At 39.3% G+C, this 20,353-nt stretch overlaps 2 protein-coding genes across 4 annotated transcripts in view; both read right to left on the minus strand.

Moving 5' to 3' along the window:
* Window positions 1-1,078: 1,078 nt before the first annotated feature.
* On the minus strand, window positions 1,079-9,157 carry LOC145490687 (enoyl-CoA delta isomerase 1, mitochondrial-like). Of its 3 annotated transcripts, none has more exons than XM_081469775.1 (7): window positions 9,029-9,150; window positions 7,433-7,653; window positions 5,387-5,536; window positions 4,536-4,631; window positions 4,277-4,296; window positions 3,016-3,194; window positions 1,079-1,846 (listed from the first exon to the last, which is right to left on the minus strand). In XM_081469775.1, exons 1-7 carry the CDS (start codon window positions 9,072-9,074, stop codon window positions 1,686-1,688), a joined length of 873 nt encoding a protein of 290 aa, XP_081325901.1. In that variant the 5' UTR covers window positions 9,075-9,150; the 3' UTR covers window positions 1,079-1,685. The 3 variants fall into 3 exon arrangements, 1 of the variants encoding a protein (XP_081325901.1); XR_014049721.1 differs by lacking the exon at window positions 1,079-1,846 and adding an exon at window positions 1,872-2,731 and having other exon boundaries at window positions 2,915-3,194; window positions 9,029-9,157; XR_014049720.1 differs by lacking the exon at window positions 1,079-1,846 and adding an exon at window positions 1,872-2,725 and having other exon boundaries at window positions 2,907-3,194; window positions 9,029-9,157.
* Window positions 9,158-10,615: 1,458 nt separating this feature from the next.
* Window positions 10,616-20,353, minus strand: part of LOC145490706 (lipase maturation factor 1-like) — a 42,896-nt gene continuing 33,158 nt past the window's right edge. Inside the window, exons 2-12 of the mRNA XM_081469795.1 lie at window positions 19,562-20,339; window positions 17,466-17,772; window positions 17,001-17,011; window positions 16,462-16,610; window positions 16,188-16,253; window positions 15,424-15,591; window positions 14,971-15,151; window positions 13,166-13,319; window positions 12,504-12,693; window positions 11,728-11,840; window positions 10,616-11,294 (exon numbers count right to left, since the gene is read on the minus strand). Of these exons, the coding sequence (XP_081325921.1) occupies window positions 11,102-11,294; window positions 11,728-11,840; window positions 12,504-12,693; window positions 13,166-13,319; window positions 14,971-15,151; window positions 15,424-15,591; window positions 16,188-16,253; window positions 16,462-16,610; window positions 17,001-17,011; window positions 17,466-17,772; window positions 19,562-19,820 (1,791 nt within the window). The 5' untranslated portion in view covers window positions 19,821-20,339 and the 3' untranslated portion in view covers window positions 10,616-11,101. The remainder of the gene's footprint in view (window positions 11,295-11,727; window positions 11,841-12,503; window positions 12,694-13,165; window positions 13,320-14,970; window positions 15,152-15,423; window positions 15,592-16,187; window positions 16,254-16,461; window positions 16,611-17,000; window positions 17,012-17,465; window positions 17,773-19,561; window positions 20,340-20,353) is intronic.

A 20,353-nucleotide genomic window follows, 5' to 3' on the forward strand; every position in this document is an offset into this window, starting at 1 on the left:
TCTGAGGAAACTCGCGGGCTCGGTCCATTTGCGGACAAGGGTATGCATCCACAGTTAGACGTTACGCCAGTGCGTAGAATAACATTCAAATAGTATTTAATCCTCGCTGGAAACAGAAAAAATAGCTCCGAATTTTTCTAGCGAATGTAGATAGTTTAACGACGGAATAATACGCCTTTTGTAACAAGAAATAGAGAGTAATTGTAAAGGTCGTAATTTTTTGCATATTAAAAAGTAAATTATAACGAGATTGCTGTTACAGAATGGTACTGTGGCCCCTCTAACCTTCAGGGGCGTATCTAAGGGGAGGGTGCAGGGGGCTTACCACATCCATTTTATGACGTAAAATGTAGAGGCAACCACGCGTTTTTTAAAGTTATTGATCTTTTTGGAAAACTTTTACGATGCCCGTTACATTTTTTCCAGTCACCTCCCCAGTAAGTAAAACATTTGCGTATCTCGCGCGCGCACTACGCCATCTGCAGGTACATGTTTACTTTTGGATTTTAGTATAATTTCGACAGATAACAGCTAGTTTTTCAGCTGAAAGACGTTAACAGTTAGTGGTTAGCGATATGCTGCTATTCCGGTGTTCCTGGTTTAAGTACAGGCTCATTAAACTTGCTCAGAATAGAAAAGTTTTGCTTTCTTTTTAGTCGTGTCCTTGGTATCGTAGTTGGTTGCGTCACTGTCAACCCCAGCGCGCGCGTGCCACTTTAACCGTGCCTTGCGTGATGCGCAGAACGTGTGCGCACTAACAAAAGTAGGCACCGTCCTTAAGATGCACCATAGTTGCTTCTGTGGACTGCACGGTGGTCTCATGGTTGGCGCGCTGGACTCCGGATCGAACAGACTGAAAACTTTAGTTCTTATTGAACTGATTTTCTTTTCGAAATTCAGCGATGAATCCCGTGACGTCACGAGCTCTGTGATGATCACCATGGTTTCAAAAAAAGCAAGGATGACAAAAGAATTATAAACGTCAGTGTTTTTAATCAGCGCTCCCGTCACTTCTATGAGATTAATTTTGAGGTGAATAAGACAAGGTTTTTGCCTGTTCCCTCGACTAACATTTCACAAAAAAATGCATGCAGTTGCTTCTTCTGGTTTTGCCTGAAGAACTGATTTCTATCGATTCAAGGTAATTTACTTTTAAATTTTACAGCGCAGTTTTAAACTTCCTTATAAACGTCTTGTTTCATAATAGCTGCTTTGTATATAAAACCATCCAAATTAAACCTGCAGAGTGAAACGTAAATAAAACAGAGCATCAAAGCTCACACAGTAAGTAGATTATGGCGTTTATTATATGACTGAGAAAATTACTTCATTGTGATTGGCTGAGGGCAGACCAATTTACCGTTAATTTTAAATTTGCACTGCAGCGCAAATTAACGCTCACGCCTTCGCACTTTTCTCACTCAAATAATAAATGAGTAATCGTGTGACAGCTCGAGCAATTAAGGATTTTCACTGCTCGTGATATTTGAAAATTCTTTCAACTTGCACTCGCCTTCAGGCGAATGCAAATTTGAGAGAATTTTCAAATATCATGAGTAGTATAAATCCTTAATTGCAGTCGCATTCATACGATTACCTGTGCCAAATTAGATTGTTGTAAATTGCGTAAGACTGTTATAAGTACCAAAATTCGCAAATTTCACTTGCATGTTTTGCCTTATCTATTACTTTTTGGAGAGTTTTTCGATTTGCATTCCAATTGCTTTCTGTACATCTTCATCGAGAATGCAATCAACAAAGTTCTTGATGTCCTCTTCCCTCGTATCCTCCAACGCCTCAATAAACTGTTTGCGCATGATCTTTTTCGTTAATTCTCTGGCCCTTCCTGCAGGAAAAAAAAAGAAAGACGTCAATCAAGAAGATTTCAGTTCCAAAGATTGAAATACGAATTCTCCTTACTGGTTGTGTCACGGTTCGACGAATTTAGAGTTTCATCAAGACAACCGCATTCCTTTATTTGATCATTTTCGCTATTCTCATTACCTTCTGCATGACAATGTATGGATATTAGGAGGAGAAAATAAATGTTGATCATTCTTAAAATAATTGATAATATCTCTCAGTTCCTACGCGCGCTGTGATTGGTCAATTTAGCGAGCCGTATTCTACTGTACGGCCCGCTAAAATTTGAAGCTTTTTTTGTAGCCAAAATGTTTCGTGATTTATTGTCAAGTGTTCTTAACTTTTACAGTAAGTAAAGTTTAAAACTTTCTTTTACTTTAAATTGTGTATTAAAACGCGCTACGAGGTGCGACAGAAATTTGAAGCCGTTCCGCGTGAATGGAAGTCGTTCCTGAACCCGTCAGACAAACTGTAAAGATGTAATAAATATCTTACTAACATCGTATTCTCGGTCCGTAATGTAAGTTACGGATCCTCGTTTTTTTCCCTTTCGATTTATGGCCCGCGCGCTTCTCGCTTAGGCCATAAATTGAAGGGGGGAAAACTCGGTCCGTAACTTACGGTACGGACCGAGAAGGCCAGGTTAGTAAGAGGTTTTTTTTTTTCTGGCTAAAACTTAGAGCTTGTTACCTGAGCTGGGGGAGAGCTAGACAGAGAAAAATTTGGTTTGAGGTCATAGCTTATGGATTGAGATCTTGCTGAAATTGCAAAATATTTTGTAGCCGGCCAGCCCTCACCTAGTAATAAGCGTTTTATCATTGAAACCAATTTCATAAGAGGAACTAGACGGGGAGCAGTCTCTCTTTTCCTCGAAAATCCGTGAGGAAGAACTCAAAACAAATAAGCGTGCGAGCGTGACTGTGAGCGTCACTCTCACAGTCACGGACTGTGAGCGTCACTCTCACAGTCACGCTCGAACGCTTACTTGTTTTGTGTTCCTCCCGACGGATTTTCGAGGAAAAGAGAGACTGCTCGCAGTCTACAGAGCAACCAAAAAGTCAGTTCACAACAGTTACTGCAAGTGCCACTCAAAGTTTCTCAACTCATCTCAAAACACCTTGCACCCAAACATAATGAATTCTCATCTCCTACCAGAATACATGACCCATTTCTCCATTTCTGATTTTGTCTCTTCCATGACTTTATCTTTTGGCAAAACTTTGTCCACCAAGCCGATGGATAAGGCTTCCTCAGCAGAATATCTCTGGTTACTCAGAATTGCCTGCTCTGCATTACTTTGCCCAACAACATTTGCCATATTGCCAGCAACCCTGGAAAATAAAGGTAAAAAGTTTAACGTAAAGATATGGAGCATCCTAAGCAACACCGACAACAACAAACACAATCAAAACACTTGCTAGATATGACAGTTCCAATACACATTGAAGATAGGAGTATGGGAAAGGATTTTGTCATCACAGTATTTCAACTAGGAACAACAAAAAAACCAACTAAACAATCACTCTGATGAATAACCTTACATGCTCTCTCAGGGTCTTACAAGGTCTTAAAAGATCTTCTAAAGATCCTTACATGTTTATAAGATAAGGACCTTTCTGTCCAAGATCTTGCAGAGATCATTAAAGGCTGCCGCACACTAGCCGATTTTTTGTCGTAGAACTGCAGATTTTTTGTTGAGGTCAAATCGGGTTAAAATTTGTCGGGTCATCAGCTTGCCGCACACTCAGGCTAGTGTGCCTGCCGCACACTAGCCGATTTTTTGTCATGACTAACTGCGTTGAGGCTTGGGGCCGAGTCATCCAAAATCAAGATGGCGCCTATTCCACTGACGTGATTGGTTGAGGCACGTGCGAGCCCCAACAAATTGTCTTGGTCCACCGCACAATAGCCCGACAAGACGTTTTGAGATCTAGCACTGTCAGATATCGCTTGACAAGTCCAAAAAAACAAAAAAAAGTCCCGATCTTGTCGCAGACTTGTCTGAATTCACCGCACACTAACCGACAAGTGTGCGGCGGCCTTAAATAAAAGATCTTGCAAAACTCTGCGCAAGGACACTCCAGGATCTTTGTGCCAAATTCTTTAAAGATCCTTAAAGATCTTGGCTATGGAGTTTTTCAGGATTTTGATTGAGATCCTTAGTTAGATCCTCATGAACATCCTCAAGGATCCTTGAAAGATTTTTACCAGGGTAACCGACCGAGCCACTGACTGACCAACCCACTGACCGACCAACCCAGTGATGCACCCACTGACTGACCGACCACAAAAACCCCAGCTACACAAGCCTTAATTGCATGCAAAGACAACTAATAATTTCAGTGGATTAATCACTGCACATTGCTAGCTAATCTAGCTGAGGTTTATCTTAAAAGTACCAGTACTCACTTACCAAAATGGTGGTGGGAGGCCCTATAAAAATAAATAGGAAATATTAACAATTTGGGCTTTTGCTAGATTAGGATTTCAAATAAAATATCTCAAGGTGAATAGTACAAAATCTGTGAACTGTTAAATCATCAGAATCATTCATTTTGTCTGTATGAGGGAGTCTTGTACCTAAGATGGGGATTATATTCTCATTGTTTCAAGGTACAAAGCAATAGTCATCTCTAATCAAAACTTTTCCTTCACCATTTAACAGAACTTACTGCCTCAATCTCTATCATTCCAATTCGAAATTCCTCAGCCATGACACGATAATCACATGCCAAACCCACTACACAGCCTCCTGCTAGGGCATGTCCCTATAATGACAACAATGTATTAATTAATTTAAACACTGGCAAATTATTGTGACTGAAACAAAACTGGTATGAATCAAAGAAACAGTGAAATTATGCTGTGATTGACTACATGTATTAGTAAACTCAATCTGATTGGTTATGAATTGATAGAAGGCCCTAGAATGCACAGCACCAAGAGAGGGGGAGGTGGGCTTTGAATTTAGCAAAACACCACTCAGTTATCAGGCTACCTCTAGTCTCTTTTTTTGTGTGCCATACTTCAATGAATACAGCGATAATGTTTTACTGCTAATCAGTATTGTTACTGAGCACATGCAAGTAAAAGTAACGGATATTTCTCCCAAAGGTCGCAAGACAGTAATGTATGTGAAATGTTCATGTCACGTTTTATGCAAGTCTCACCGGAGAGGCTTCATGTATAAAGGAATGCAAGCCATGGATCTGTATGATGTTTCAAAGCAAACATGGTCTGCAAACAAGATCTTCACAACTAAAGCTAGCTAGTGCTTGGTTATGATGTTGATCATAATTTAAAATTAGTTGAATAATTATGCAAATTTGGTCAGGCAATGTCCGATGACCACATTTCACTAAGGGGAGGGGGGTTCTAAAGAGAGGCAGGCCTTAATAATAAATTCCTTCCCCAAAAAAGTTGTGGGAGAGTGTTAGAGAGGGGGGCTCTATCGGATATTTACACTGTTAAAACAGACAAAATTAATGTTAAAAATCAGAAGTTGACAGAATGGCACTGTTACATTTATAGCCGCCATGGTGGCTAGTCTTGAGCCATACAGGCGGAGCCACATTTCCTGGAAACAGCTCCAAAAAGAAGCAAGACGCTTCACATCTGGCTGATAAACTTCTTTCACAAGGTCTAGACCAGCAGAGAACACTTTTGGAAGGCCCTGATTTCAGAAACAAAAATAAAATATCGAATTTTATCAACCACTAAAATCCAAAAGTGAAAATCCCAATCAAATTTAATTCAATAACTAAAGCTGACGTGCTCTTCAGAATTTTAAATCTAATCACATGTACTGTCAAGTTTTCTGTTCTCACACTGAACTATGAAGGAAACTGCTATAAACAAAACTGTTTTCTCATGAAAATCAGGAGGAGAGATGGGGCAAGGGATTTAACACAAGAGTCATTATCAACTTTCCCATATTACATTCCACTTTGCAGGAATAAACACTTTTCCGAGCCTGAGCGAATAAATCAGGAGAGCGCAGTCTAATGGTGAAGGCCCTCCATAGGTTTCGACTTAATGCAGTTTCATTCAACCACATGTACCAAACTAACAAAGCAAAAGAATGAACAAACAGCTGTTTTGTGAGAAGCTGTCCCACAGAAATGTAAAAGTGCAGGATATGCAACAATGCTTGAATGTTACGGGTCTAGAAGTAGTGCTGGTTTACTATGATGGCTTCATTGAAAGTGCTCCATAATCAAAGAAAGAGAAACACAAATAAATTTATTTGTGACTCATACTTTTCTCTTTCCTTTGTGCTGGAATTACACAAAGAGTTCAATCCAACAATTGATGTTAAACTAGCTACAGCTGTAGCATTACCCATATAAACTCATGTGCAGATTGGTCTAAACAAGTCATGTGACTGAATATTCTCCAGCTAAAAATGGGGAATATCCAAGTGATGTTCCCCAATTTTCAAAACCACGCATGTTACAAAAAATATATGAAGAATAATAAACACAATAGCCTTCATTTGGTGCAAAAATATGCTTGGATATTTGTCCATGGACATTACCTGTTCCTCAAAGCTCACAGTTTTTCTTGAGTTATACTCTCCGAAAACTGTTGGCTTCTTGGAACAGATAACGTCCACGCCAAATGGAGGCTATTGCTTATATATGCTGGACAACTTCTCTCAAGTAGCTGAAAATCAGTTTGATTCAGCATACCCCATAAACTATCTAGTATGTTACATAATTTGATCTTGAGGCAGCAACTAAGTCATATAGTGTTATTTTTATGTACCATAAGAACTAATTTTAAGGTTTGTTTAATCCCACAATTAAACTTTAATTTTGCTTAGAGAAAATAAGTATCCTGTCTACATTGGCCATATACATTGCTTAACAGATGAACGAAAGTTCACACTTCCTTAACCCATTGACTCCTGGAGCTTTTTGCCAAAAACACTTTTTTTGGACATTTTGGAGATTTTCAGGCTGGATATGGGCCAAATTAGCTCCAATCTACTCAAAAAGGCATTTGCAACATGACAGCATGCCTTTCTTTCCACTAGCATTGTGTTTTACAACATTTTCGCTCAGGCATGCGCAGAAATCAAAATTTTGAGATAGTGACCTACATCTTTAGGCTTTTTGATTTTTTCATTTTTTTTTCCACCTTTCCTTTTTGTCCTTTTCTTTTCTTTTTGCTGCGGTGACTTGCTTCCAGTTTAAAACATTCTGAGAAAGCATCATTGAGACAGGCAATTTTGCCATGGAGTAGCCGCGTATAGGGGCAGGAAATTTTGCTCTGAGTTTTTCATTCAACTTTTTGAGCATTTTTGTGCATATCTCAGGCTCCATTGGACCGACCACTCTGATCTGGGGATCATTGGAAAGATCTTTTCCTCCTGCAGAAGTTGAGCATAGATGATGCCAATTTTGGTCAAGGGTGATGACATCAGAAGTGGAAGAAAGGCTAAGGTTTGTCACGGCCGGTTACGACCAGCACAGGAGTCAATGGGTTAAATTCATTATATAGAGTTAATAATTTCTGCTGATTTAGGTCTGAGCAGCTTCACAGGCACAGTTAATTATTGACATACTGAAGTGATAATGAGTCCTTGACAATCTTGGTCATTTTCTAACTCATTCAGGTTAGAGTTGATTTCTTGTAAAAACTCCATACTGAAGCTGTTGACAGGTTTTCTGTTGAGCTCCAAAATAGCTATGCTCCCTTGCTTTTCAACATTTACAAGTGAGGACATACATCTTCTAAGATGTCCAGATGTAAGCAGTATTCTTATTTCCTTTTCTGGACATATCACTGTAATTAAGTAATACAAAGTGGATGATGAAAATTAGTTCTTTAAAAGGTAATTCTGTCTTTTGTATTTGATGCATTACAACAATTTCCCAGTTGATTTCTTCTGCCACTTTCTCCCCACCCCCCCCCCTGCAACCCCTTCTCTGCTATCTCAAAGTCTAAGAAAGCCAGCAGTGATAGGAATAGTAAGATTTTGCCTTTCCTTTTTCTCCATTCCTTATCTTTTTGCTGCAGTTGTTGACCTTCTTCTGGGCTTGCTTCCAGTCCAAGAATTTCAGAGAAAGCATCATAGGGATGGAATATTCTTACCACAGAGTAGCCAACTGTAGTAGGGGGAAAGTTTTGCTCCAAGTTTTTCACTCCAATTTCTGAGCATTTCTGTGCTTTTTCAGGCTCAAATGACCTAATCAGTGCAAGCCGGGTATCACTGGAAAGATCTTTTCCTCCTGCAGAACTTGAGTATAAGTGATGCCAATTTTGGTCAAGGGTGATAAAGTCAGAAGTGGAACAAAGTCCAGCACTCGTCACAGCCAGTAATACGGCCACCACAGGTCAGGGTCAGTGGGTTAAAGAATGCCAGAAAAGGAAATTAGATAGATAGATAGACACCTTTATTTAAATCAGGCATGTCGAAAATATCAACATGGTCAAGCTTGAGCCCCCTGGCATTAAAGAAATATTTTTATGACAGTTTGAATTTTTAACAAATTAAAAAGATTTGTATGGGAAAAGTTGTTGGAGAGCAAGACCTTGCTCTCCAACAACATTTTCCATAGATATCCCCTAAATTTTCCACAAATTCAAACTGTCATAAAAAAACTTACTCTTACATGCTAGGGGCCTCAAACTTGGCCATTTCGGTATTTCCAATATGCTCTTTCCATCTCTAGCATTCTTTAAGTTATTGCCCACAATATAAAATTGTTTTAGCAACACTTTGGTCACGTGATCCCAGCTGCAAAGGACCTATAATTATTCCAAGTTTTAAGCCTAAAGATCCTATGCACCTCTTCTTATCCCCCACCCAACTCCATGGGACGTTAACTGCCTGGTGAAAATAAATCCGATCCCCCCAGCAAAAAATTGTCTATAAAAATAATGCACCATGGATGAGCAAAGGCGTCTGAAATACAGTGTAGAAAGAGTACTTCGTAAAGACAACTCTTAAGCATGGCCCCTATCTCGTTCTTCATTTCACAGCATACACTTCTTAAAAAGAATATAAGTTCTGAACAAATCTACAGCGACTGAAATCTCTCCGTGAGGTCCATACCACCATAACCTGTCAGAGCGCTTGGTTTGATCAAACTTAATAAATTCTCATTTAAAATTAAACAAAAAGTCCTATACTTTTAAATAAATATACACTACGTACCTTTTGCTCTTGAGAGAACTCGGCTAATACCAAACACGGCGGCCATTTTGATTACGAGGAGGTCCTGTGCTGGACCTCACAGGAAACCCACTCATGCCTTACGATTTAACCCAGATCTCTCGCGTTTTATAGTAATAATAATTAACAATTATTCCATGAAACCGCGTTGGATATGAAGTGATAAATAACCAACGAGCGCGTAGCGCGAGTTGGTTATGATCACTTCATATCCAACAAGGTCGAATGGAATAATTGTTTTAGTATATTCTTAATCGGGTTTTTGCCGCCGATTTTTATTTCAACAATTTTACAGAGCGGAAAATTTTAAAACTTGGCGCACTGTTTTCCATATAAGGTAAAACTCCGACTAATGGCTCATAGTCGGAGTTTTTGAGCCAATCAGAGAGCTAGAAATGCAATAGTCGGAGCTGAGAATATACTAACAAGTATTAGTATATTCTCAGCTCCGACTATTGCATTTCTAGCTCTCTGATTGGCTCAAAAACTCCGACTATGAGCCATTAGTCGGAGTTTTACCTTATATGGAAAACAGTGCGCCAAGTTTAAAAATTTTCCGCTCTGTAAAATTGTTGAAATAAAAATCGGCGGCAAAAACCCGATTAAGAATATACTAAAACAATTATTCCATTCGACCTTGTTGGATATGAAGTGATCATAACCAACTCGCGCTACGCGCTCGTTGGTTATTTATCACTTCATATCCAACGCGGTTTCATGGAATAATTGTTAATTATTATATGGTTAGCTCCGTGAGCGGGCAAGATGAATCAAATCCTGCGCTGTGATTGGCTACCCGAGCGGGCAAGATGGAGCTATCTTGCCCGCTCGGGACTACCCGCCGTATCCCGCAAGAAAAATTTCCCCGAAAGCCATATAATAAATCCTTTATTGACCAAGCTTGTTCGGTCAAGATGGCTGGATATTGGCCTTGTTCTTTTTTTGCGAGTTTATGGACCTCGACTCCGTCTCGGTCCATAAACTCACAAAAAACGAACTTGGCCAATATCCAGCCATCTTGACCGAACAAGCTTGGTCAATAACCCATATAGAAACAAGCAAGTAAGTCAGAAATAAGTAAGAAACAACTCCTAAATGTTCTTCTTCCTTCTTAGTCTTCTTAAGAATACTCAACGGCTTATCACAGGGTGATGATTAACTGCCGTGGCCCGTGGCCCGTAGCCCGTAGCTTTTATCCAACTGTTAAATCATTCAATGGGGCGCCCGTAGCCTGCGTAGCAAGCATTTCCGTGGGTTTGGGAGCAAAGAAAGACCGAGGAACGGGATTTTAGGTATTTTGCCTGAGCGGAAAATGAGGCGAGAGCCAAAAACAAGAAAGATGCAGGCTAGGCCGCCCGGTGCGCGAGGGCGGAAAGATATCCAACTTACGCTCGTTATATTACCTGGGCGCAAGTCAATCTTTTCCGTGTTATTTGTAATATAATTGGGTACGTGCAAAACGTTCGATCTAAACGCAGCGCTTCTTCTAACCTTAATCATAGTTTGCCATTGAGTGGGAAGGCTGGGAGGGTTGATGAGTAGGTTAGAGATGGAGGGTGGGGGGGTGGGGGGAGGTTGTCTGGTAAACTGACACATGACGAATTGTCGGCTTGATTTGTTGGCAACCATAATCGTAATGCGAATCATCTTTAAAGCGACGTAGACGAGTTACTTTAAATGTAATGAAATCCGTGCAGATGTAATTTGCTCGCGCGTGGCGTTTTCTTTCACAAACTTAGCTCGACGCGCTGCAATCTGTGCGGACAATTTTTTCCTAATCCACCGACGTGTTAGATTGGAGTCGAGAACCTTTAAGAAGCGCCGATTCACTCTCCTCTTTATCGGGAGCTTGAGAGGCGGCTGTGACACAGGCTAGGGCCTTTATTGTACCCCAAAAATCGGGCGAGAAATCGTAGTGTGTAAATTAGGCTATAGAATGTAGTGGAAATCTGACTTCGTAGAACAAACTCCATTTTCACGCCTTCTGATAAATATATTAACCAGTTTGACTGGCTTAACTTTAAGTGCGTACAAGAGTATTTAATCTTAGAGCTGTCACATATTATAGACTGTCTTCTTGAGTCTTGGCACTTTCCATCCGTGTGATTCCAGGTAATCTCTGACGGCTCGTAACGTGATAGGTGGAAAATAAGATCCAATTCTGGTGCGTTTCCACCAATACCCGGCCCTTGCTTCTTGGCTGCCAATCATTGTAAACTTATAGAGGTAATGTTCGCCACGAATGAAGCTAATAAAAAAAACACAAAGGAAAAAAAAAGGTTTATAAATCAAATTAAAACAAAAGAGTAAGGCGGGAGCTGGCGTCGTCTAATGGTTGGTGCGTTCAGCCCAGCATCGGGGTGATTGTGCTGAATTCTTGGGCCAGAGGCCTTAATTTCCCAGGAGCTCACTCCAACCAAGAGGATGTAAATGGGTATCACATACGTTTTGGGAAACTGACAAAATGCTTAAGCGGCAGGGAGGCGGGGGAGGGGATGGATTATGGTCCGTGTAGCCGCTTTATTCTACGAAAAGGCTCGAACAAAAAGGCGTTGGACGCACCAGTACTCTAGGAGCAGGAAGGACAAAAGGTTATCATGCAAACTAACAAAAACTGATTTCACAAGCAATCCTGTATCTCTGTATTGGGTCTGTGTGTAGGATGAATGAAGTATACTTACGTGGGAGGTGTAGCGTTAAAGAATGGGTTGTGTGCTATCAGTGAAGTAGCTTGTTCATCGTTAACAAGAAGTTTAGCTGCCAAGTGAATCAACCAGGGATTGTACTGGTAATTCTGAAAATAGTTCATCGTCAGTAAAACGGTTTCTTGAAATTACGACTCACAAGAGAAGAAATAGCAAGACAATTGAGCTTAAACTCAAAAACTTCCTTTTTCAAGGATAGTTAAGAGGGACTAGAGACTCGCAAGTAAGCGAAGGTCTTCATTACGGCAAAATTCACTACCAAGTCCATTGACTGTCTCGCATAATTTACAAAGGGATGCACCTATTGCTGCTTGATGGTAAAATGTAAATGCAATTTTCATTAGCCCACAACACAAGGAAGAGTTTTCATGACACCGGGTATTGTAATTAGATCAAACCCAGGCCACATTTATAGAAGGTGAGCGTTCTCACCGCTGCACCATTTCAATTCGATTTCGATTCGATTTCCGCCGCTCCCTCGAGACCGGTTCGGGGAAGGAGCGCGGGCTCCAGCGGCTGGTAATCGAGCGTAGATATAGGATGGATGGAAAAACGATATGAACGCATTGAACGAGCGTCTGGCAGGCTTCTCGGCAAATCTATATCCCTCGAATCTTTAGTTTACTCGGCTTGGCTATTTTGAGAATCTCTTTTCGCAGATTCGACAAATCCCAGTATTAAAAGAAAATAACAACAACAGAAACAACAAAAGTAGAAGTATCTATTTCCAGGGATAAACCTTTCTTACTGACCTGAAAAGCTGCAAACCACATGAGCCAATCCAGTCGGTAGTGATACGGTGAAATAACACATGGTCGCCTCTTGGGGTCTCCAGGTTTACACTTAAACTGATATTCTTCCCAGATGCCTCCATCTTCATCTGGTATAATGGTCGAGTTTCTTGTTCCTTGAAATATCACTTCGGTCCTTTCTTTTGTTACGCTGGGAAGAGCAAACAGAATTTGTCGGATTTTAAGAAAGCCCATGTTAAATATCCACCAATGTAATGAAATAAATTGGAAGGTTTATTTAATAAGGTATTTTTCCGAAAAGATCATGACTGTTTTAACCATTTTTTTCAAGTCACATTTGACGGTTTGCTTACAATTTATAGTCTTATAATCTTGAAACTGCTACATGTATTAAACAAATACAATGAAAGATAACCACGCATTTTGAGGCGCAAAAAATTCCATTAATCAGACTGTGACAACACACGTAGCCAAAATAGATACCATCGACTATAGAACAGCTTTAGTGTATTCCAATTGGTTGTATTTTCTATGGCATGGTATGAAAGTTAGTATAAGCCTGAAGATATAGGCTTTAGGAGCATTAGTTATGATCACATTTCCTTGATATGTTATCTGTCGTTCTCAATATTGTGGACGGTTTATTTTATCAGTTACTTCACCTTCCAAAGGCTCCATACGTGTTGACTATCCTGAAGGAGTCAAATGATGTGTTCATGGCTTGTCGTGACGACAGCAGGTTCTGCACAACAGGAATGCTTAGATATGCTATCATGGCAGCAAGCATGAGCTCAAACACACGCCGCACACAAAGACCTGCAGAAGTCAATATGGCAGGTTACACCACGAGAGTCCTCTAAAAAAAACTTGAGAACTTAAATGTAAACCTAAATCCCAAGTATTCCCGGTAATCATAGTCTAGAATACCAGTGCGATTAAGGATTTGCACTTTGAGTGATATTTGAAAATTCTCTCAAAACTGCGCGAGCGAGTGAAATTTGAACGAATTTTCCAATGTCATGAGTAGTGCAAATCCTTGATTGTTCGAGCTTTCATTTTATTACAGGACTGAAAACTAAAAACTGAAAAAAATAATAAAAATTAAAAAAAAAACAAAAATTGTTTCACAAAAATATACTTTTAAAAACCTGTTTCTTATAAAATAACATAGGAATATAAATTAAGGTCATTCCACTGAAATTGAACCCGCACTGAGATTTTCGTGAAACTTTGCCCATTGATTGTTTTTATTATAGGAACTTAAATTTTGAAATAAAAACGAGGGGTCCCCATGTTCGTTTAGGAACAACAGCACCTTGTTTATACCCATATAAATACTTATAATAGCACCATGATTGTAGTCACGATTGCTTGCTAAATTCACGTTTCCGACGATTGGTTTTTTGTTCTTCACTGAGAATTGGTCCATATTTATTTTACACAGAGAAATTTATTACTCAATTCAAAACAACAGAAAAAAGTGATAGGTCACCATACTCGTTTGTGAGAAAATGACGATTTACCTATATGGCAAGGTCCAGCTGTAAACAAAAAGCCGCCATTTTTTAATGCGTGCGCTAATCACGCGTGAAATTATGCGCAGTATGGATGCGCAGTGCAATACTGGGGAATGAACTTAAGTAACCTGTACAGAAGTGATATTTTTTTCTAACCTCGTTCCCAGGGTCTTCCCCAGAGCCGTCCTCTCTCATGCTAGGAGGGCGGTCAGATGAGAGACCCTGGAAATGAGATTGATTTTTTCCTTCAATGAAGCACAATTTTATCACTTTGGCCCCAAGAACAGCTTGGTTGAAAAAAGCAAATCAGTGAATTAATAATAATACCTCCTATGTCACTTGTATGGCTTGGATATTTAGTTCTGAATGCTTTGGATCATGACTAAATGCTACCTTAATTTCAACTCAGTATAGTGCAAAGAACATGCAAAATTAGAATAGTTGAACTGAACTGAACTTTAATTTTATTGTTTTCTTGTGCCATACAGTTACAGTTGCTTGGCCTCGCAACTAGTTCCAGAACTAATCCAGGCAGGGACAAGAGTTTACAGTAAAAGGAAGGAAAGAAAAAAAATAATGACAATTTACAACAAAATTACAAAAGGTACAAATAAACAATAGAAAAAACTACTGGTAACTGAAAACAAAGTAATGTCAGGAGCTCCTTGTAACGTACAGTGTAATGTGTACATAAACTGTTTATTGAGGTAAAATAATCATTGTATTGGTGTTTGAATTTTAATTATCATAAAAAAACACACAATCAAATAGGCCATATTTGTATTTTCAGTATTGGACTGGAATTAGCTTGCAATGGAGCCTCATGCGGGGGGGCATAATTAAAAAAAAGATAAATGCCATTTGCATTTGAAAAGACTCTCTGTATTAGCTTCAGTTGCAAGCTAGTTCCAGTCCAAAACCAAGAATATGAATATGGCCTATTCAAATACCCCATGTTGGTTTGGATCCAGGAGCACCAATCCTAGGAAGCTGCTGTATGTGGATCACCTCCTTTTTAGCAGAGGATGATGAGAATAGGAATGCCAGGCTCTTGTCATCAAAGCACATAAGACTGGGAAGAATCGTCAGCCAGTTCAGAAAACTCAAGTTACCGCTGATTATCAAAACAACCTGTTAAATCAACAAGGCAGCTAATGAGCTAGAAGAACTTCTGAGGAAACCTTATTTTTGGCCATAGTTTAAGTATCTAGTTACAAAAAGCTCAATAAAATATCCACACCTCTCTCATGGAAGGTTTTTTGGTTTCATTCCTGAGCCCTCTGGAAATTCCAATCAGCTCTAAGACCTCATTGAAAATCTTAGCTTTTAGAACCTCCTTTTTCTCAGGATTTCAAAAACATTAATAGTAATTATTATTAAAATGGAGGAGGGTAGAGGCTTACCTGAAAAAGAATCTGTAAAATTCCACACCAAATTCTAAATGGTCTGGTCAGGAGGATAAAAAATGGAACCACCAGCTCTATAAAATGATTTGTCAGTGTTTCAAACTTGTGAAAGACCTCTGGAGACTGATGCATAAAATAACTCATTGGATTGGGTACAGGCTGAGTCTGTAATGCATATAAAAATCAGTATTTAAAAAAAAAAATGAAATGAACTTACAGTTAGTTGCATCTTTCATAAAGTTACATGTACACTGCACATTATACTGTAGGGGCTGGGGAAGGAGTCAGTTGGGTGGGAACTGGCCTAGAGGGGGCATGTCTTTGGGAGCTGGGGGAGGAGAGGGTTGGAAGCAGGATTAATTTCCAAAATGGTGGTAAGTGGGAGAAATGTGAAAATGGTTTGCAACATTACAAAATTCAAGGCAGAGATTAAGGCACAAATAGGTTAGAGCCCATTTTCTACCTCGTCTTTTCTTTATTTTTCCTACAACCAATTTAAAGCATAATAATTCTTGTAACTACTCAGCTCGTTTAGTTTTTACTATTTTGAGTAGTTTTTTTGCTTATTTAAGTGTAATGTATTCTTTCGCTGAATGATATTCTATGTATTATGCAAAATAAAATGGTTGTTGTAGAGCCACTAAGGAAAGGGAAGGTGCCAGGAGTTCAAGATACAAGAAGTAGCATTGTTAACAACATTAATTTTATCAAACAAAATGCACAGCGCAGAAGACTGTTAGTCTGAAATAAGGATCAATTACCTCATAATGGTAGTTCATACATGTGAGGTCTCGCCAACACTGATCACCTCTTATCTTTATCAGACCCTATGTGGATTATGCAAAAAACATTGAGAAAACACCGTGCAAGAAAGCATGCACTAACAGCAGTACTTCTACAATTGGCATGACATCCAGATGTAGAAAACAAAGCAGAATAGGTCCGCAATGCGTGTAGAGTTCTTCATAGCCCTTAACATGGTGCATTGCAGGTGTTTGGTTCTAAGTAATTATAATATTAAATGACAGAACTTACAGCACCAATCATAATGCGGAAGATAAGCCATCTGTATCCCCAAACAACAACCAGAGGTGTTGGTGTGTAAATAGGCACTTGACGCAGTTTAAACACCGGACACAAAAATATTGCAAGAAAGCCTGTCTCAAGAAGCTGTGACTCCCAACCTAAAAATTTAAGCAATAAAGTTAACAGTCAACCTGATTTATGAAACAAAGAACTTCTGCCAATCACTCAAACTTCAAGTTTTTATTGGTAAATTCTCCAGAGCATTCTTAGATTTAGGTTTAATTTGTTGAGTAGAAGACCATGGGTGATTAGACTTTCATTGGGGACTCACATAATTTTTTTCTGGTCGCTCATGACAATTAAATTGATATCTTTCTCAAATTCTCTTCTATTAGAAAATAAATATTAAATAATAGTATCAGCTCCTTTAATCTGGAATGTTTTGACAAATTTTGTTAAACGGGAAGAGCAGGCGTGTTACTAAGTGTTGCAAATTTAATAACACCATATAAAACCCACAAGAACATGTGAAAATAAATACTACTCACCAAATGAATACCTAAAAACAACAAAGTAAGATAAAACAAGATGAAAATGTACAAATAAAAAATAGCAACTCAAGGGTTATAAATATTACCAACATTTAATTTATCTACTAAACTGTAATAAAAGCTACATGTATGCAGCTGAAGAAGTGGAATTGATTACATCACAAAGTGATGTTTTAAAAATGCAGGAAAATTTGAGCACTGCATCTGAGCCAAAAAAGACTATTTTTAAAGACATTACCCCCTAAGTTTCTTTTTTATATAAAAACATAGGTGGAGGGGTGGGAGAGAGAGGGAAAAAAGGTAACAGCGAGGTATTTCGGGGGGCATATGTTCTTGATGTGAGTTTTCGTGGGTATTTTTGAGGTGCAATAACCCAGGTCATTTATACCTCCCTGTTTTATTTTCCTCAGGTGCAAATTAGCACAATGGTTACCATATTAATGTAAGTTGATCTGCACTTACCATCTTTGTCCTACATTGACAATAGAATGATATAAAACCCACAACAATGCCATAATTATGATATTCCCACATCCACTGAGTACAACAATTCCTGAAAATAACAGCCCAGTGTACGCCAAAATGTCCAAATGCTCATCAATTTTGTTTTTATCAGTTAAAAGAAGCACCGTGGGAACATGAAGAATTTTCCTCCAGCCGGCCTCATCAAAATGATCTTCTAATCTCTTCAGGTACAGGTCTGATGGAAGAAGCCCATTTTTGCCTAAAAGCTGTTTGTTCTGACTGAGTGCTACTGCAAAGGCCACAACTGCAATTAAAAATCGCACAGGGCTGTTGTTAAGTTTTGATTCACCTGTAGTACTGATCTTCAAACCCATAACAAACCTGTTACTTTATAGGCAAGCTGTATGAGCTACAGGCAAGTCCACCCGTAACATCCTAAAAGGCCCATCAAGCATACATGTACCCAGCCAGAACAGGTGTTACAGGTTACAGCCCCTATTAATAGCCCTGTCACAGGTCACTAGAGGCCAGGATCTTTTGATTTGCATTTTATTTTGATTTTTTAGGTTGGCATCTCAGTACATGAGAATATAACCTTTCAAGCCTACAGGTAAGGCAGGACAGAATGCTCAATGGGAAAGCATACTGAGGACAGTGACAATGACATTGATGGAGGGAGAAGTTGTGGTATTTAGGTTGGTCCATAGAAAATGCTCTAAGGGAGTTGGCTATCAAATGCCAAAAGTTTTAAAGGAAAGTGTGAAGCTAAACTGGAATTTCTTGAGCAGTGGGGAGGGCATTCTGACCAAAAAACCTGGGGAGGGGGATGCCTATTTTAGCAACAACCATGGGTATAGATTGTTTTCATGTGATGTCATCATTTTCTAAAATCGAAAACTAAAGAGCCACCAAAGTTTTTATCCCCATCAGGCATAAGAGGGGGTAAATTTATATCTGTTTACAATGTTACAGCTCAGTAGTGTGCTTTGTTTGAAAACCAGCATATTTTGAATTTCAGAGTTATGGTGGTGTGTGACACAAAGCTACAATCGCATTTGTCAAAATTATATACTTATCTCATGATTTTTAACTTTTTTAGAAGTTAGATCACTAGGAAAAGTGCTTATGTAAATGTCTATTTGTTCCAGCCGCCATATTGGTGCACCACAGAGGTGCACCAACATGGTGTTTCCATTATGGGCTCTGTAAATTTCTGCAAAGCATTTCGACAAATATCTGCAGTCTGGGAAAAAGCAGAAACCTAAAACTTGGAGAGGTGTCTTCTCTATCTTCTCTATCTATTTCCTATAAGATCACAATTTCTTGACTTTATCCACTGAATGGTTTTCGATTTATTTTTTATTGCGTGACTATGAAAACGATCTATGGATATTTTCTTGAACAATGGCACATACACAGTAGCCCAGCATTTCTTCCCTTGAGTACACCCATAGTGATGATGGTGATGAGTCTCTTTTGCGTGCAGATACAGAGTATTGTATGACAGTATACATAACAGTGTAGTTTCATATCTTCACAGTTCATAAAATGGAATCTTGGCAATTTTCAAAAACAAAACATGACTTTTTTTATGTGCACAAATAGAAACATTGGGAAATTCTTCAGAGCAGGACTTTTTGGTATGCTTACATATATGCTGTTACAAAAGGAGTTTAGTCTTATTTATAAGCTTAAGTCAAGCTTAAAGGCCAGTCCTCACTTGAGACACAAGCATCAGCATAAACATAAGCATAAGAAGCCTATGCGCTAGTGAGGACAGCTGCGACATAAGCATAAGCATAAGCTTTCTTCTTATGCTTATGCATGTTCTGTGAGGACATCGTTGACATAAGCATAAAGTGCTCGCTGATTGGCTAATAGTCTTACGCTTATGCTTATGTGTATGCTTATGCCAGCATGTCCTCACTGGACACTATAGCAACATAAGCATAAGCATAAGCATAAGAAGAACGCAGGGTTTTGATATTCTTATGCTTATACTTATGCTTATGCTTATAGCATGGCCTACCCTGAAGCTATTTCTCAGAAAAGAATTGATTCTACAAAACGCAAGAATTATTTTAACAGCTTACAATAAATGAAGCCAAGAGATCTCAAAAACACGATTCTTGTCAGCCAGTAAGTTCCGGGTTCCACAGTCCCAGCTGCAGCGTCCTTCAAGTTCTTCTCGTCTCTAGTTTTCTCCTCTTTCTTTATATCTTTTCCTTCATTAACGCCACCCTTTCTTCGCCTTAATCCTTCAAATAACTCCATCACAAACCGAGTATTTCTCACAGCGGCAAAACATATATTTCTGAGATAAGACTTTACGGCCTCCTTTCCACGTTTCATTCCGCCATCTTGAAAACCCAGGCTGCTCGCGCTCAAATGGAACAAATGGCGCGAGGCGATTGGACCGGGAAAGCGCGGTGATTTTGAAAATTCAGAGGGAAGAATGATATTCGGGCAAGGATCCCTCAACGAAAAAATATAATATGGTTTACTGACAACAACTTAATTTAGGACCTGGAGTACTTACCGTATTTTATTTTGGAAGCTCAAGTTTACTCACAGTCCTCCTCAGTCACGCAATCTTTCCTCCCCAACGCTCCCAGAATAGTAGAGGTCATACATTCACCATAAGGTTCTTGGTTACAGCTTCAGCGAGCTCTTGGTTAGATGCACGACAGCCACTGTACTGTGTTGTTTCGCAAGCTAATATCTGTTCGTTTCTGCAGGTGCAGGCTAGGCGTGATTTTTTCGAAGTTGCTAGTAGGGAAGTGTCCTGACCCCCGGGGTCCTGACCATAGGCATTACCAGTGACTTTTTGGCTGTGTCAAGATGAACCAAATCTTGCGCTGTGATTGGCTTCTCAAGAAAGGGCT

The sequence above is a fragment of the Orbicella franksi genome, chromosome 6 (assembly GCF_964199315.1).
Source record: "Orbicella franksi chromosome 6, jaOrbFran1.1, whole genome shotgun sequence".
NCBI lineage: Eukaryota > Metazoa > Cnidaria > Anthozoa > Scleractinia > Merulinidae > Orbicella > Orbicella franksi.

Coding starts and splice junctions, on each gene's coding strand:
- LOC145490687 (XM_081469775.1), bottom strand. CDS start 9,074: ATGGCCGCCGTGTTTGGTATTAGCCGAGTTCTCTCAAGAGCAAAAG. Junction 7,654..9,028: donor AGTTCTCTCAAGAGCAAAAG/GTACGTAGTGTA, acceptor ACTTAATTACAG/TGATATGTCCAGAAAAGGAA. Junction 1,847..3,015: donor GAAATGGGTCATGTATTCTG/GTAGGAGATGAG, acceptor TTTTTCCTGCAG/GAAGGGCCAGAGAATTAACG.